This window comes from Vulpes lagopus, chromosome 13, assembly GCF_018345385.1.
Source record: "Vulpes lagopus strain Blue_001 chromosome 13, ASM1834538v1, whole genome shotgun sequence".
Classification (NCBI taxonomy): domain Eukaryota; kingdom Metazoa; phylum Chordata; class Mammalia; order Carnivora; family Canidae; genus Vulpes; species Vulpes lagopus.
Window position 1 is genome coordinate 37,179,319 of NC_054836.1, and position 18,979 is coordinate 37,198,297.

Consider the following 18,979-nt stretch of genomic DNA (forward strand, 5'->3'; position numbering starts at 1 on the left):
ATTGAGTCACCCAGGTGCCCCGCCATTTTATATCCCTTACTGAACTTAACTTGTGTCTTAATATTATTATTTTCATTTGTGTATTTTGCACAGTACCTTAAATTGATTGCCATGTATATTTTCGGTGAAGAGATTTTTTTTTTTCCCTATATACTTATAAAATGGTCTGGTTCAGCTTACACAAAGAATATTCTAAAATTCAAGCTTTTAAGTGTATGTGCCAGAAACTATTATAGTAGCAGAGACACAAATTGATTTAAGACATGATCCTTTCTCTTGAATATGGGATATACATATAGTTTCAATACAGTTTGGTAAGTACTATCTAGAGTTAGTGCATAGATTCTTAGATGTCTGTCATATGCTTGTTTCCAAACATAGCCTCTTAGACCTAAAATTGGAGTTTTTACCATGGTGGAGATTAACTGAATCTTGAAGGATAAGTAGATGAAGGAATTGGAGGTGGAATGGGAACAGGAGGGAGTTACTGTGTAATTAATAATAGGACTTGTATAATTTTTTAAGAAAAAATTCATTGCATATATAATGGAAAAAAATTAGAGCAGGATTATTAAATGTCATTTCTAATTAAGGGAAAGAAAGCTCGGTGAGTTTGGTGATCTCAGGAGAGAGATAATTTGTCTTAAAAGCTACTGTTTGGAGAACATAATGTTAAATTTTACTCTAAGACATCAGGTTTTTTTTGTTTTTGTTTTTTAAATAGGTCAATGTGTTAAAAAAAAAAAAAACACAGCCCACTTGATATATACTATTAATGATGGTTATTCTTTGTTTTCTTTCTCCAGGATGAAGGGAGTATTTTGATTGCCAAAAGAAACGAAGTGCAACAGAAGCTGAACATGGCAATAGAAGTTTTTATTCTGGAAGTAGATGAGTTACCTCTTAATAAGCGCTTGAAAACATTGCAGGTTAGAATTCAAAAAGATATATTTACATTAAAATGTTTATCATTTGATGGTGAAATTAGCATTTACCCTAAAACTTCACATAGTAATGATGGCTGCAAGAATTTTTCTTTGATGAATTCTAATTTCTTAATAGAATTAAAATTTTACATAATTTAATGTTTGTGTACGTATGTGTGTCTATCCTGCAAATAAGGCAAAATAGACCTATCAGGCTTGCTAGAGCAGCATTCACTGGGAAAATTCATGAAGATAGAAGTAGTAGCAGGCATGTGAGTCCCTGTTGTCTATTGGATTCTAGCAGAAAATCTAGTAGGGTCACATGCCAAGAGTTGAGGAGAGGAGTCCTGATCCAGGATCAGGGGCTAGAGTACCATAGCTATAGGATGTTATGGAACCTTTCTTCAGCCTTCTCCTGCCATCTCAGCAATGACTTTAATTTGGCATGAACAGGCATGACAGTGTTCCATTCCACCTATTAACATAATTTTTCTCTTCACTTATTCAGATATTTTTTTAATGTCCTTTAATGATGTTTAAAATAATTCTCTAAAAGGCCTCGGCATTTCTTCACTTAACTCCAAGATATATATGCTTTTGGTTACTTTTGTGGATACTATCTTACTTTCCATTCCTTAGTTATTTTTAATGGTTGGAAGAATACTGTTGAGATATATATGTGTGTATGTATGTATTTATTTTTACTGTTGATTTTTATATATTGATGTCTCTGGCAACTCTCCTGAACTCTTTAGTTCTCATTTCTCTAATATTCTTTGAGCTTTCTTTGTGGACATACCATTTGAAAACAGTAACCCTCTTCTCCATTTCCTTTTGATGTATCTTTGAACTTTTACTGCTTTGGTCAATATCTTTAGGACGAGGTTAAATAGTGGCTGTGCTAGTTGACAGTCTTGTCTTATTTAGGACTGCAGGGAATGAGCTTGCTAGAGAGTTGGAAAAAAGGATATTCAGGGACATCTGGGCACTATCTCTCTCTGTCTGCCTGGAAGAAGATATAGTTTAGATCATACCATGTAATAGTATAAGTTCTTCAAGAATAGCGAAGTAAACTTTGCAAACAAAACGGCAGTGGTGTAGTGAGAATGTACCTATCTACAGTGCAATTTTTACTTCACCCTGTGAAGATTTATTTCTTCTCATGAACTGTTAGTAAACATAGGTTTGCAACCAATATCGTTTTAAAAACTCTTTTCTTCTTAAAGTTTAATTTTATGGGACTTTTTGCTATATCTGGTTTGTTTCCCTTCCTACTGTTCACCTAGATCACCAGAATATTCTTTAAATTTCTCTCTGTTATGGTGAGAAGTTGTTTAATATTTACTTGTATTCTTCAAATACTTAAGAAATAAAACTTAAAACTTCAGTAATGGAAGTCAAATTAAAGTTCATGATTTCTGATTTCCTCAACATTTATTGAGACTTCTTTTGTGGTCTAAAATGCAAACCTTATTTGCAGGTTGGTTGTTTATGACTGTTCCTTGTAACTTAAAAAAAAAAAAAGTATATTCTGGTTATTCTTGGTGTGAAGTTCCTGATGTATAGCCTTTATTTTTATTTTTATTTATTTTTTTTAGCCTTTATTTTTAACCTTTAATCTTCTGTATCTTGGGCAGCCCCAGTGGCTCAGTGGTTTGGCTCCACCTGCAGCCTGGGGTGTGATCCTGGAGACCCAGGATCGAGTCCCACATCGGGCTCCCTGCATGAAGCCTGCGTCTCCCTCTCCCTCTACCTGTGTCTCTGCCTCTCTCTCTGCGTCTATGAATAAATAAATAAAATCTTAAAAAAAATCTTCTGTATCTTTGGTTTTGGGTCTGATCAGTTTATCAGTTTTGAGATATATTCTAGTTAATATATTTTGTGGTATGTTCTAATTCTTTAAATTGTTAAAATTTCAGTGTTTTATTGTTGGGTATTAATGTATTTATGATTGTTATGTATCTTAAACTTTTTAACCATTATGTAACCTCTTTTTCTTTTATGGTGTTAAAATATTGTTTCCTTTTAAAATTATTTTTCCACCTATTCTCTTTTTGATGGATGACTTGATTAATGTATTTATAATTACTGTTTTATTAGAACTGATTTCTGTAATTATTTCATGTTTCTCTTTATCATGGTTTCTTTTCTTCCCCTTTTTCTACTGTCTACCCCTAGTATCTTAGAACATTTTTTTTATAAATTTATTTTTTATTGTTCAATTTGCCAACATATAGCATAACACCCAGTGCTCATCCCGTCAAGTGCCCCCCCCTCAGTGCCCGTCACTCAGTCACCCCCACCCCCCCGCCCACCTCCCCTCCCACCACCCCTAGTTTGTTTCCCAGAGTTAGGAGTCTGCCATGTTCTGTCTCCCTTTCTGATATTTTCCACTAATTTTTTCTCCTTTCCCCTTTATTCCCTTTCACTATTTTTTATATTCTCCAAATGAATGAGACCATATAATGTTTGTCCTTCTCTGATTGACTTATTTCACTCAGCATAATATCCTCCAGTTCCATCCATGTCGAAGCAAATGATGGGTATTTGTCGTTTCTAATGGCTGAGTCATATTCCACTGTATACATAAACCACATCATCTTTATCCATTCATCTTTCGATGGACACCGAGGCTCCTTCCACAGTTTGGCTATTGTGGACATTGCTGCTAGAAACATCGGGGTGCAGGTGTCCTGGTGTTTCATTGCATCTGTAACTTTGGGGTAAATCCCCAACAGTGCAATTGCTGGGTCTTAGGGCAGATCTATTTTTAACTCTTTGAGGAACCTACACGCAGTTTTCCAGAGTGACTGAACCAGTTCACATTCCCAACAACAGTGCAAGAGGGTTCCCCTTTCTCCACATCCTCTCCAACATTTGTGGTTTCCTGCCTTGTTAATTTTCCCCATTCTCACTGGTGTGAGGTGGTATCTCATTGTGGTGTTGATTTGTATTTCCCTGATGGCAAGTGATGTGGAGCATTTTCTCATGTGCTTGTTAGCCATGTCTATGTCTTCCTCTGTGAGATTTCTGTTCATGTCTTTTGCCCATTTCATGATTGGATTGTTTGTTTCTTTGGTGTTGAGTTTAATAAGTTCTTTATAGATCTTGGAAACTAGCCCTTTATCTGATACGTCATTTGCAACTATCTTCTCCCATTCTGTGGGTTGTTTTTTAGTTTTGTTGACTGTATCCTTTGCTGTGCAAAAGCTTCTTATCTTGATGAAGTCCCAGTAGTTCATTTTTGCTTTTGTTTCTTTTGCTTTCCTGGATGTATCTTGCAAGAAGTTACTGTGGCCAAGTTCAAAAAGGGTGTTGCCTGTGTTCTCTTCTAGGATATTGATGGACTCTTGTCTCACATTTAGATCTTTCATCCATTTTGAGTTTATCTTTGTGTATGGTGCAAGAGAGTGGTCTAGTTTCATTCTTCTGCATGTGGATGTCCAATTTTCCCAGCACCATTCTTAGAACATTTTCACTTGCTTTGGGTGTGTCTGTCATCTTTGTATTTCCCACCCAAAATCAGCTGATCAGACGACTACAATTGTTGTTTAGGTTTTAGTAACGGAGTGTTATGGATATTGTATATGATAACTCAGATAATAAACTTTAGAGTTATTTGCTCATTCTTCATAAGTTTTTGGATATCTTTTGGTTTTCTCTGTGTATTGGAGTATTTTTTCTAAGAGTATTTTCTTTTCTTTTTTTTTTTTTTAAGTTATCTGAGAGAGCACAAGTACGTGTGAATAGGGAGAGGAGCAGAGGGAGAGAAACTTTAAGCAGACTCTCCACTGAGTGTGGAGCCCAGTGCAGGACTCTGTCTCATGAAAGTATGACCTGAACTGAAATTAAGAGTTGGATACTTAACTGACTGAGCCACCTAGGGTCCTCTCTCTAAGCGTACTTTCATTTTTTTAAAAGATCTTATTTATTCATGAGAGAGAGAGAGAGAGAGAGAGAGAGAGAGAGAGGCAGAGACATAGGCAGAGAAGCAGGCTCCACATGGGGAGCCCAACGTGGGACTTGATCCCGGGACCACAGGACCATGCCCTGGGCCGAAGGCAGGCGCTTAAACCGCTGAGCCACCCAGGGATCCCCTCTAAGAGTACTTTCAAAGAGGTCTTTGTGTGGTTGATTTCATAAAATATTAAATGTCTCAGGTTATCTTTTTTTTTTTTTTAAGATTTTATTTATTTATTTGAGAAAGAGAGCATGACGGGTGGGGGTGGGGTGGGGGAGCGATGAGGAACAGAGGGAAAAGGAGAAGCAGACTCCTGCTGAGCTGGCCTGATTTGGGGCTCCATCCCAGGATCCTGGGATCATAATCTGCGCCAAAGGCAGACACCTAGCCGACTGAGCAACCCAGGTGCTCTTGTCTCAGGATATTTAAACATTTCGACGTTTAAACAAATGCTTGCATTTAAGTACTTTTAAACAGTTGTTTAATTGGCTATAAAATAGTAGGTCCAAAGTCCGTATTTCTTTCAAACTTTTGACAATAATCCATTGTTTTCTTATTCCCATAGTTGTTGTCAGTCTGATTTTTACTCATCTGTGACCTTCCCAAAGCCACTGGAAACTTCAGTGTTTTGACTTTGTTCCTAAATTCCACTAACCATATTTAAGTTTAGATTTAATCTGAGTTAATTCAGTCTGAGATTTTATATCTTTCATTAACTCTAGAGAATGTTTGATAATTATTTAAGATATTATCTTTCTTTTCTCCATCTCCCCATCTCCCCATTTACCTTTTCTCTTATCCTGGGACTTCTATTAGAAGGACATTTAAATTTGTTATATCCTCTTCATGCATATTTTAATTGTTCACCCATTTTTTTCTTTTTATCCCTTTCTGTGTCTTTTTGGAGGGATCTGAGGCATCCTTGAGTTAACCATCTAGTTCACTAATTGATTCTCTAGCTGTATTCTTTTTGCCATTTAGTCAACGTATTGTGTTATTTCAAAGATTATTTCTTTTACCAGTTAATTTCAGTTGGTTATTGTTTGTAACTACTTGGTTTTGCTTTGTGTTTTTAATATTCTTTTTGTTGAGAATGTTTGTTATGCTTATTTTGAGGTTTTGATTTTGCTTTTTTTTTTTTTATAAGTTATATTCGTTTCAGAGTTCTTGTATTAGCCATACATTTTATCCTCCTCTGTACCTCCGCTTAAAGATCTCTTATTTCCCTTGGAGAACTCTAAGCTTAGTCCTGTGCTATTATGTAGGTATGAAGTAGGGTGGTAGAGGGGTTTTAGGGAGGGGTGGAAGCTTGGAACATAACTTCAAAGAGTTCAGGTGGGTTTAGGGAATAGGATGGGGTTGTTTCTCAGCTTCTAGGGTTATAGTCTGGACTCAACTACTTCTCCTTGGCTTTTCTTCTTGATGATCTTACTCTTCAGTGGACTTCTCAGTTCCTCTGCCTAAGCTCCTCTTTTCTAGGAGCTACTACCCTTGGGTGTAAATGCTACCAGGTATTCAGGGGAAAAGGGAAGGAAAGAAAATGCTTAGTGGAAGGCCAGCATTTTTGTAATGGTTATCAGTTTTTGCCTCATTGAGGTTCCTATACTCTACTTGTATAAACCTGTTGCTGCTTGCTTTGTGCTACTGCTTTCCAATGTGTGAGAGAAGGGCATCTGAAGAAGGTTCTCTTTTCCCACATGATATTTTCTGCTGTGGTGGCAGGCCTTCTTCTTTGCAGTGACTTGCTTATTGCTGAGCATCAACTATCTTCTGTCTTTCCAAGGGTTTCTCAGAGTTTTGTAATAAAAATTTCTGGGATCTTTTAAGTTTTCCTCTTGTCTTGGCAACATTTCTAGACTTTAATTCCTAGGGAGAGCTAGTAGGCTCTCTTGTCTCTTTTAGTTCTTTCTTTCTTTCTTTTCTTTCTTTTCTTTCTTTCTTTCTTTCTTTCTTTTCTTTCTTTCTTTCTTTCTTTCTTTCTTTCTTTCTTTCTTTCTCTTTCTTTCTTTTCTTTCTTTTCTTTCTTCTTTCTTTCTTTCTTTCTTTCTTTCTTTCTTTTCTTTCTTTCTTTCTTTCTTTCTTTCTTTCTTTCTTTCTTTCTTTCTTTTTTTCTTTCTTTCTTTCTTTCTTTCTTTCTTTCTTTCTTTTCTTTCTTTCTTTCTTTTCTTTCTTTCTTTCTTTCTTTTCTTTCTTTCTTTCTTTTCTTTCTTTCTTTTCTTTCTTTCTTTTCTTTCTTTCTTTCTTTTCTTTCTTTCTTTCTTTTCTTTCTTCTTTCTTTTTGCCCCCAAAGACTTTATTTGTTCATGAGAGAAACAGAGACAGGGGCAAAGACCTCAGGCCACAGGGACCCTGATGAGGAACTTGATCCCTGAACAAGACCTGAGCCAAAGGTAGATGCCCAACCACTGAGCCACCTAGTCCTTTCCAAAATCCTTATTAAGTACATACATATTTTCAGGGTCTTCCTTAATTGGAATTTTTTGTCTAACTTTTACTGTTATAACCCAAATAAATCCCCTTCTGGGTAGTTTTATATTTTCATATCTAATTTTTCTAAGTTTTATTTATAAGATGCTTAAGTATAGGGATTCAACATACTACTTTTTTTGTTTCAGATTTTAGTACAGTGCTTGAATCCTAATATGAAGTTAATAAACTTTAATAAAGAGAAATATATTTCTGTAGGATTTGTCAACCTCTTTAGAGGCAGTGTATGGACCGGCCAAAGAAGGGACAAAGTCTGAAGAAATACTTAAGAAATTTTATGACTGGAAGTGTGATAAAAGAGAGGAATTCACCAGTGTTAGAAGTGAAACAGAAGTTTCTCTACAACGTCTTGTAGCATGGTTCCAGAACACTGTAAAGGTAATAAGAGCTCTTGCCCAGTGGTGGTTTTGGTGTTGTAGTGTAAACCAGGGGATATGGGTTTTTTAAGAATAATTTTCCAAATATAATTTACTTGTTTTCTGAAGGGAAGAAAGGAAGAGGAAGAGAGGGATTAAGGGGAACAGGGCTTGGATGGAGGTGTGGGGGATTTACATAATTGTATTCTCTAGGAACTTAAATGAAAAACAGCTTCATAAACCATTGTAGGTATAAGATAATGTATATTATTATAAGGTATAAGGTATAAGGTAATGTATATTATTCTATAGTTAATGGTGTAGAGATAAGAGTCTGTATATACAGATAGTAGAGCTTTCCTCTAATTTCTTTTTTTAGTAAAACATGTGTTTTAGTATTAGTTGGCTAACTGGTTGTGCTGAAGATATATTATTTGGCAGTGTTTAAGGTTTAAAGTTTTAGGTATCTTAAATATTTCTAACATAAATGGAGACTACTAGTCTCGGTTGATACTAGATATTAGATACGGTGTTTTGTGTATTATTCTTTTTAGTTCTTAACTAAAAAATTTTCCAAAAGCTCTTGAGGCATGTGGTTTTGCATTAATGTATTTGGAATTCTAATTAAATTTCAGCCTCACTTTATTACTGATTCTGTGTTTTCTCTGTTCTTCTGTCTGCTGTGTGACCTTCTCAGCAAGGGCAAGGACACCCAAGTTGTCATTTATCTGTGTGAATGATTTACATGTATGCATTTCTAGCTTTGTCTTGGGGTGGGGTGGGGGAGTCTTTAATCTCCAGCTACCTCCAGAACTCTTCATTTTGGTAATTTTTAATGTATATATTAACATAACTAATTACTTCTTTGTTGTCTTTTGTTATTGATCAGAATGTCTTTCTGCTTAGGTTAACTATAATGTATCCTTTTCTTTCATTTCCATAGCTTTTCCTAAAAACAAATCTCCATAATCACATATCTAATGTCTGAAATCAAGGTGACTGCTTATGACTTTTATGTTCTATGTTATAATTTGGGCCCTTGATTTTATTCTAGTAACATTTGACTATAAAGTCTGTTTCCTGATTTGTTTTCCCAATGAGATGGAAGTCATCTGGGTTAATCTTTAATTTTTAATCTCCAGATTCCTAAATACTTAGCATATCATCACTAAGTAACAGATATAATCATATGCCTCTTTATTTTTTATTTTTTATTTTTATTAAAGAGCTGACATCGTCTACCTGCTACCTATCAGATTTAAATTTTTTACCTGAGCATTTATGGTTCTTACCAGCTTTTAATCAGAGTGTGCTGCTTTTACTATTCCTCACAGAATCTTGGTCTTATTTCTGTTTTTTTTTTTTTTCCATACTTTTCCTCTTATGTCTCTTACCCACAGATTATGTTAAAAAAATCTGTTTTATGTATGTAATATGTGTGTGCCTTTTCTTTTTTGATGTGTAAGTTTTGTGAGGGCGGTACCTTATTGTTTCCTATTTCCCCCACATTGCCCATTGCATAGGCTAATGCTCTGCTCTAGGTCTAAGGATACAATACCAATTGGAATAATTAAATGAATTCCTTTCATGTTTTAATTTTTTTTGCACATGAGGCTTTTGATCTCTCTGTGGAAGAAACACCAACTTCTAAAGACACAATCAATAATGTTGATGAAATCCTCGAGAAGACTGAGTCAAGTGTCTGCAAAGAACTGGAGATATCTCTGATTGTGAGTGTTGATATTCTTTATTACTGTTTCCTTTGAAGCAATATGATTTTTCTTGTTAATTAGAAAGGATGAAGACTGATCTTAGTTCTCCTCTACTGTTTGAAATAGAACACTGTCCAGTTCTAATCCAAACATAATACAAACTCTTACCCTTCCTCAGTGATAATTTCATTTTTTAAAAGTTTTTATTTTAATGCCAGTTAGTTAACATACAATGTTTTATTAGTTTCAGGAATACAATACAGCTAATTCAACACTTCCATACATCATCCTGTGCTCATCTGACAAGTACACTCCTTAATCCCCATCACCTATATATCCCACCCCCTTAGCCCCTTCCCCTCTGATAACCATCACTTTTTTACACATGTACTTTTTTTTTCTTCCAAATTTTAATTTAAATTCTGTTTAGTTAACATATAATGTAATACCAGTTTCAGGAGTAGAATTTAGTGATTCATCACTTATATATACCACGCAGTGCTCATCATAACAAGTGCCCTTCTTAATACTCATCACCTGTATTTTCATTTTAATAGTACATTTCACATTAAAAAAAATAAAACCTAATGTTTAATTCTAGGAAAACTCCTCTTAATCTGAATACATCAGCTTTCTATGTCATTTGATTCTTGAGTCCATCGTACCTAATGACTGTAAGAAAAGACTCTTTAGAATTGTGAAAAATTAAAATCTGAGAAACCTCTGGAAGTGTATATGCAAGACTGATTAGTAGTAGCTCCTTTCTGTACCATGTATATTCTCTGTTGTACCAAGTTAAAAATTAATGTAGCTCCTCAAAAGCATTTTGTAATGTTATTATTGCTTACTGAAACTCTTTCCCAGTCTTTTGGGCTGCTTACCAAAGTCTCATTGATTATATTGTTCATTTTACTCGTTTCTTTTTACCTTTTGCAGTTTTATTCAGGTTGGCATTGAAAAATAAATATATGTTACTATATTTCTCTATTTTTAAATAATATATCTTTAATAGTATTTATATGGTTTATTCAGGCTTTATTTTTCTATTGTTGAAGTATGATTAACATACAGTATTACATTAATTTCAGGTGTACAGCATAGTAATTTAAAAGTTCTCTACATTACTCAGCGCTCGCCAGGATAAGCTTCATCACTGTCACTTTGCAACACTATTAAAATATTATTGACTAGGTTCTCTATGCTGTACTTTTCATCTTCATGACTTATTTTATAGCTGGAAGTTTGTATTTTTTTGTCAGATTTAATTTATAAGTGGTGTTAATAGATGATTTCTAAAAATAAAGTGTCGGAGTTGTATTTGTTGTTTAGTTCTTAAATTTAGTGTAGTGATATCCCTGATTTCCTTTAACACTGCTCTAGAAAGTTGTAGGGATAATGTGTAATGGGAGCAAAATTTTCTATATGAACATCTTTAACATCAGTCTCTCTTCTGTCTAGAAAAAGATATGTTTAAGAAATATTTTGAAATGGAAATAGAATTTTGTTAAAGGCATTTTAAAGTTTATTCATTGTTATTGAAAGTTTAACTTATTTTGGATACTCCATTTTGAATAATTCCATGTGTATGATTTATTTCACTTAGGAGCACGGTGATGCAGACAAGGAGATCATTTTAAATACATACAGTCAAATACTACAGAAGATCCATTCAGAGGAAAGGCTTATTGCTACAGTACAGTCCAAGTATAAGGACAGTATTGAGGTTGGATTATGCTTTATATTTTTGGTCTTCCATATTGATACCTTGAGTTTTTTAATGCTTAAATTTTTCTCAAGGAGTTTAATACCCATTGTGTAAGTCATTATTATTACTAGAAAAACAGCATAACTATTATTAGGTGGTGTGTAATCAAATTCACCCTATAGTGAAAATAGTGATTTAGTTGATAAAAATATATTGATTTTTTTTGATTGTCTTAAATCTTTGCTTTCCTTGTATACTTCAAAACCTAACCTTGACTGGGGCACCTGAATGGCACAATCTGTTGAGCATCTGACTCTTGGTTTCAGCTCTGGTTATGATTTTGGGGTTGTGGGATGGAGCCTTGCATTGAGCTCCACTCTCAGTGTAGAGTCAGCTTGGAATACTCTCTTAGTCTCTTTCTGACCCTCCTGCTCGTGCTCTCTCTCAAATAAATAAGTCCTTAAAAAAATTATAAAACCTAACCTTTACCATCATTATCTTTATGCCTGTACAGATGTATAGTAGAAAATTTGCTAAATACAGAAAGCTAAGAAGAAATAAAAACATTGATTATAATCTCCTTAGCCTAAGAGATAGATACTCAGAGCTAACTTCAGAGTGTTTTCTTTATGGATAGTGACTTTTGTATGCATACATATATCATGTACATTGCATTATTTTGTAAACTGTTTTGAAAATGTTTCTTCATTTAATGGTATATTATGAATACTGCCCCATATGATTCATGATTCCTCTACACTGTCATTTTGAGCAACTAAAGCATCATCACTGCATAGATGTCCAACATTATTTAACCTTTCATTTGTGTTAGATATTTAGGTTACTTCCAGTCATTTTTAACCATAATCAACACTGTATGTAATCTTTGTACTAATCTTCAGATAGTTTCCTAAAAATTCTTAATTACTAAGTCAGAAGGAATCAACATTCTTAAAAATTGATACATATTGTCACACTACTTTGGGGAAAAGTAATTTTAGTTTATATTCTTACTAGAAGATTCAGTTTGCATCATATCTAGCAAAGATGTCTTACAGTAGTTCTCAGCTTGAAAATATTTCTTTTAACTTTGCTACTCTGATTGCTGGGACTCATGTTCTCCTGAATAGAAATGTGGATAACTAAGAAATCAGTTAGTAGATTATCTTTTTGAAAATTGTGGAATTTTTTTTTAAAATTTTTATTTATTTATGATAGTCACACACAGAGAGAGAGAGAGGCAGAGACACAGGCAGAGGGAGAAGCAGGCTCCATGCACTGGGAGCCCGACGTGGGATTCGATCCCGGGTCTCCAGGATCGCACCCTGGGCCAAAGACAGGCGCTAAACCGCTGCGCCACCCAGGGATCCCAAAAATTGTGGAATTCATTTCAATCTGAACTCAGTAAATAGTAGTTGAATCTTGATAGAGAAATAAGTGGTCAGTAAGTGACTTCAATAAATATTTTTGTCGCTTTTGAAAATAAAATAACTCCTTTTCTTTCTTAGTTTAAGAAGCAGATTATTGAATGTTTAAATAAGAGCCCCAATGTGGATCACTTGCTGTCCATTAAAAAGACACTGAAAAACTTAAAAGCTCGACTGAGATGGAAATTGGTTGAAAAGAATAATTTGGAAGAAGTAAGGAAACACTTGGTTTTTACAAAATTCTGTGTACCTTATTTTACTCTGCTATGTGAAAGTCATGCATAAATACATTCCTTAAAATAGAACCATTACTTACATTTTGTTTTATGTATTTTATCTTTTTTCTGTATATGTAAATAAGATTATTACATTAATGATGTCAACATTTTACCATGTCATTAACTGTTCTTTGAAAACATTTTACATGGCTGCCTTTGTTTTTAGTAACATAACTATTTTAGAACAATTTAAAAATTATTTTGGTTTAGACTGCTATAATACCTATTATAATATAAACCTATTACCTGCAAGGTACTCTCCTACAGGTAGAATTTAAGATCATGATATTTTTGTTGGCTCTCTTTTTAATGGCTGGACATACCATTCCTCGAAAATGCTCTACGTCGTTTTCATATAATAGAACTGGAAGAATTCAGACACTCTAATCTGGACTCACCTTTTGGTTTGAAACTGAATAAGCTGGTAATTATTTGTGTCCCTTGAGGACTGATTTGTGAACTAAAGGGATCTATATTATATCTTAATCCAACTCGATCTATTTCTTTCTCTTTGGAGAACTTAATTGGACTTGGAGTGAGACTGATTTAATGGTTTAAGATGTTTCTAGTTTTTTGTCCTATTCTGGACTGGGGAGTGGGGTCTTTTTTAGTTTAATTTTTTTAACTTTTGGAGAAATACAACATTTTTAAGGTGGCTTATTTATTATCATTGGAGTTTTATGGAGTCTTTGTGAGTCCTACATTGTCTTTCCTCTAATAGACACATTTACATTTTTTTTTTTTTAAAAAAAAAAACAGATCTCATGTAGAAAACAATTCCAGGGAATTTAGTTGTATTCTGGTTCCTCTTCTTGACATTTACTATATGATGGCAGTTGGTCATCTTCTTAGAGAAAATCGACAGCAAATTAAGAGACAAGAAAAATCTGTGTTGATTTTTTTCCCCCCTTTTTGTAGGTTTGGGAAAAGTCTCAGTGTTAGAGTAATATATAGTCAGCAAGTGATATGAGGGTCTGTTAGGTGCTAGATACGGAAGGAAACATATAAATCAGTGATTTGCTGTAGAAATTACATTCTTACTAGGAAGATTTGTTTTCAGTCTACTTTAATAAGCTCAAAAGGTCACTTTTTTCTTTTTGATTAAAGTCTGATGACCATGATGGATCTGAAATTGAGAAAATAAAACAAGAAATAACTCAGTTGCGTAATAGTGTCTTTCACGAAATTTATCGTGAGCAGGAGGAATATGTAAGTATTCTTCGAAGTTTTGAATTTTTACTGTAGAAATTGAATTCACATAGCCATTTTATGAAGTGGACTATAATGATAAGGCTGTGGATTATATTGGTATAGTTATGTTTGCATAGTAATGTTTATGTGAATTTAGAAATTCATTTCTGATGATAATTCACAACCACTGTACCAAATGTGGAAATTACAGAAAATTATAGAGAAGAAAAAATATCACCTGTAATTAACTGTTCCATTCAGTTATAACAGGAGTAAGCACTGTTAACATTTCACTTGTTTTTAGTCATCTTTCTGCCTGTTTTTACAAGAGTGGAGATTAGAGCACAAATATATTTTTACATGCTGTTTGATTTCTGTTTCACATAAAGATTTTTTTCCTTTAATAAAATCTAAGTCAACACTGTTTTAACCTAATGCTGCAATGAAAACATTAATAGAGCAACGTAATTTAGTTGAAGAATATAGCAATGCAACTGCCTGAATTTTGGGAGTTACATCTTTAAGTCTCCACTCTTATAACTAGTATTTTGTGGCCTTGGGAGAGTCTGTCAGTGTATTTTCTCTTTAAAATGGAAAAAATAGTTTTTCTGTATGTTGGTAAATTGAACACCAATAAAAATTAATTAAAAAAAATAAAATGGAAAAAATATGGGGCTCCTGGGTTGCTCAGTCTGTTGAACATTAATTAGACTTATGACTTCAACTTAGGTCATGATCTCAGGGTTGTGAGAATGAGCTCTGTGTCAAGCTCCATACTGGGTGTGGAGCCTGCTTGGGATTCTCCGTCCCTCTCTCTCTCTGCCTTTCCCCTCCTGCTTGAGTGCGTGCTTGCTTGCTTGCTTCCTTGCTCGCTTGCTCACTCACTTTCATAAATGAATGATGAATGAATGAATAAATAAAAATTAAAATTTTTATGTTTCAGGGATGTAATGGTGGAATAAAGGTAGACACTACTTTGAACAATAAAAATACAATGAAAATAATATTGTATTCTAATGTCTATATTAATCAGAGAGGGAGAAAAACCGTAAGAGACTTTGAACTATAGGAAACAAACTGAGGGTTGCTGGAGGGAGGGTGGGAGGAGGGATGGGGTAACTGGGTGATGGGCATTAAGAAAGGCATTTGGTGTAATGAGCAATGAGTTACATTCAACTGATGAATTACTGAATTCTGTGGCTGAAACTAAATACACTATGTTAATGGAATTTAAATAAAATAAAAAAGAATAATAGACATTTTAAGTGTTTATGCTTTATTTAGCAAACTCATCTATGTGTGTTTAATTATTCAGCTTATGAACCTTGAATAAAATAGCTATATTACAGTCATATCACAAGTGCCTAGAAGTTTTACTTAATAAATGTGACAAATGACTTTTCTAAGGAGCCTCAGTTTTCATATTTGCTTCAAAGTGGCTTTTGGAGAGCCTCATATTTGTTTCTTCTTTCAAGGCTTTTATGATTTTTTTCCCTTCTAAATAGCTATTATTTTAAAAAGTGTGGTCTTAATATTTTGAGAAATGACAATTTTATGATGCAAATTGGTATTATCAAACACATATTTTCATGTTAGCTTGGAAGTGAATATGTACTTTGATCTTAGGCAAAATACTGTGCCCATATATGTATACCAAGCTTAAAATTGATAATTAAATTTTTCTTCTTTTAGTAAGATGGTAACTTTGACCCAAGATGGCTCTTGGTTTTTATTGGATATTTCTTGTAGTAGAAGGCAAAATCAGTGATTATGTATCGTTTTAGGTTATACATCTTATTAGATTGTGTATCTTGTTAGATTTATAATAAAGGAGCTGCTTTATTAGATTTTTTTGTTATTTTGTGTTATTTTTTCCTGAAGGGCAACATGTCACAATTGAATATATATTGATTCTTAATAAAAAATATTTTTTAAATTTAGGAGAAGCTGAATTGCTTGGTGCAGAAATGGTTCCCTGAGCTGCCTCTGCTTTATCCTGAAATAGGATTACTTAAGTACATGGTAAGCTTTGTTGCCCCTGAGAATTATTATTCTATAGAAGGTTGAAAAGTGATGATATTAAAATCGTGTGTCAATTATTAAGTTTATGATATCCTTACTATGAAGATGTTTCTGATGAATAACTTCTGGCATGGTTAGAACTTTTCTTTAAGACTGTCTTTAGTATTGGGGCACCTGGGTGGCTCAGTCTGTTAAGCATCAGCCTTTGGCTCAAATCATGATCTCACGGTCCTGGGATTGAGCCCCACATCAGGCTCCCAGCTCAGCAGGGAGTCTGCTTCTTCCTCTCCGTCTCCTCCCTCCCATGGATGTTCTCTCTCTCTCTCAAATAAGTAAAAAGTCTTAAGAAAAAAAAGGTTAAAAAAAAAAAACTTTAGTATTGGCATACTGTATTCTAATGTTTGTATTAATTTGCGTGTTTTTCTCTGTTTCCTCTTTTCCTTGTATCTGTTCAGTACATTGCATGGCACTTGTTTGAATTACAGGTGTTTATTTGTTGAGGTGATAAAGCAATTTTAGCTGTTGTTTCAACAGACTAAAAGGAGGATGCTGACAGTCATGAGGAATTTAAGCTGAATATATCTTTTCAGTTAGAGCAGAATATATCTTTTCAGTTAGAGCAGGCTGGGAAAGAATTCTAGAGAATTGGTTTAGTAGAGATGTTGACATGGCCATAGTTTTCTAGGCAGGCAGGATTCAAAGCCTGGATAAACAACGTATTTGACAGAAGAGCTGTATGGAGCAGGATTGGTAAACTGGCTCTCAGAGTAGAATCTGTTACCTCTGTGTCTTATATTACCTGATAAGGATGAGGGACTAGATGGAAACTCTATTCTTTAAGATTGTCATTAAATTCATGATAATAGCTTGACTATAGTATAGAAATGGTTATATACATAGAGTTTATGAAATCATGAATATGTAAGATTAAAGTCCCCTTAAATTGTTAAAGCAATTATTGTAAGATTTTTCCAGACTAGACATTAAAATAATGTGAGATTTTCTTCACAGTTATTTAATTTTAGCTTAGACACTCTCTCATGTAGGATAGATGAGTATGTGGTGCTGTGTAGGACTTGACAATTAGTTTTTAAAAGTATGCTAATCTCTTTACTGTGGAAGATTATAAAACTTTTTAGTTATAGCTGATAGGCTCCTTTAATTATTTTAAGATGTTTGACTGTGATGTTTGCGCAGGAAACTCCTGTAAGTTGATTGTATTTTGTGGTTTACTTAAAAATATTGGCAACACATAAAACTAAAAAACAGAAAACAATTTCACAACCCCTTACTAAAACTATACCACAATAATGCTTACCTTGATCTAAAATGTTGATAGATTTTATCCAAAAAAATTATTCCTTTTAAAAAGTGGCAGAAATATCTAATAGAATTAAAATATTTGAAAGCCATTTTCACTTTTGAGACTTCTACTTCAGAGGTAGAAGTGTTAGAATTCATAGTAGTCATAATTTTTAGACTTCTCATTCTACAGCTATTTTTGTATCTATCATTTTAATATTTTTAAGAAACACGTGAAGTCTTCCAAGTAAACATCAGGGTTTTCTTGGGTGCATATCTGGTTAATCCCAGTCATATTCGAAATTTGTTCTAGAACAGTAGCAGTCATTAAATGTATTTTGATTACACTTAAAGTGAGAGGAGTTCAAGAGCCAGCAACTAGAAAAACTAGGAAGCTTTCAGTATTTTTATTTTATTGGTTTCTCCAGTACAGTTGATGATGTCCAAATCATCTTCTAGCGTGTAGCTAATTATGTTGATGATTTAAAAGTACTGGGATGGTTTGCATTCTTTAACTGTAATAAAAATTTGTGCCTAGAACTCTGGTGGTCTTCTTACTATGAGTTTGGAACGGGATCTTCTTGATGCTGAGCCCATGAAGGAACTTAGCAGCAAGCGCCCTTTGGTTTGTTCTGAGGTTAATGGGCAAATAATTCTTTTAAAGGTAAGTTTAAGTTCTGATCTGTGTAAGATTCAGAAGTATAAAGGGGAGTGGTGGTTATTACTTTTCAGGAAAGTGAAAACCCACTGCTTGTTTTCTAAATTGTATAAGTTGAGGGGCGCCTGACTGGCTCAGTTGATTAAGCATAAGACTCTTGATTTCTGCTCAGATCATGATTGCAGGGTCATGAGATTGAGCCCCATGTCAGGCTCCACATGGAGCCAGGCTCCATGGGCATGGAGCTGGCTTGAGATTCTTTCTCTCTCTCCTCTCCCACATCTCTCTCCTTCCCCCTCTCAAAAAAAAATTATATGTTTTGACTGGCACTATGATGATGTTTCCAGTTTGGCTGCCAGAACTAATTTTGAATTCAGTTTTCCTCATTTCCCTCAATAATACATACCTTTAATAGGATATAGTTGGCTTTTCTTTTTTGGATGAACCTACTACATTCTATAGAAAGGCTTTTTAAAATTCTTGCTTTACTTACACTCTCTTTGAAATTTCAGCTGTTTTACCAATACAGTTTTCTGTTCTTTGATTTCTTTATTGATCTGAGGAAACTTGATCATAGTAGGATAATTAATTTTGCTCAAGTGTCAATGCATTATAGAATGTATATTAAGGTACAGGTAGAATTGTTTTTTCCTTTCTAAATTATAGCATTCAAAGCAGAACAGGTACTTATACAATTAAAAAATAAAATTAGATGTAATTTAACTTCTATAAAAATACTGTGTTTAAGTTGAAATGGTATATAATTAGAGTAAGATTTTTAATGTTGGAATTACAATTGCCTCTCTTTTTGGTACCAGGGCTATTCTGTGGATGTGGACACAGAAGCTAGGGTGATTCAGAGAGCAGCCGCCTATCACAGAGCTTGGAGAGAAGCTAAAGAAGAGTCTGGGTTACTACCGTTGATATTCCTATTTTTGTGTAAGGTAAAGTTCT

The 18,979-nt window shown here is 34.0% G+C and overlaps 1 protein-coding gene across 2 annotated transcripts in view; it reads left to right on the forward strand.

Annotated features, from left to right (window-relative positions):
• Positions 1–18,979, forward strand: part of STK31 (serine/threonine kinase 31) — an 85,400-nt gene that overhangs the window by 26,459 nt on the left and 39,962 nt on the right. For both annotated transcript variants that reach the window (XM_041727905.1, XM_041727906.1), the window contains exons 10-18: positions 807–929; positions 7,573–7,752; positions 9,344–9,460; positions 11,046–11,165; positions 12,656–12,787; positions 13,960–14,061; positions 15,985–16,065; positions 17,906–18,031; positions 18,844–18,969. In XM_041727905.1, coding sequence (XP_041583839.1) covers positions 807–929; positions 7,573–7,752; positions 9,344–9,460; positions 11,046–11,165; positions 12,656–12,787; positions 13,960–14,061; positions 15,985–16,065; positions 17,906–18,031; positions 18,844–18,969 — 1,107 coding nt within the window. The remainder of the gene's footprint in view (positions 1–806; positions 930–7,572; positions 7,753–9,343; positions 9,461–11,045; positions 11,166–12,655; positions 12,788–13,959; positions 14,062–15,984; positions 16,066–17,905; positions 18,032–18,843; positions 18,970–18,979) is intronic.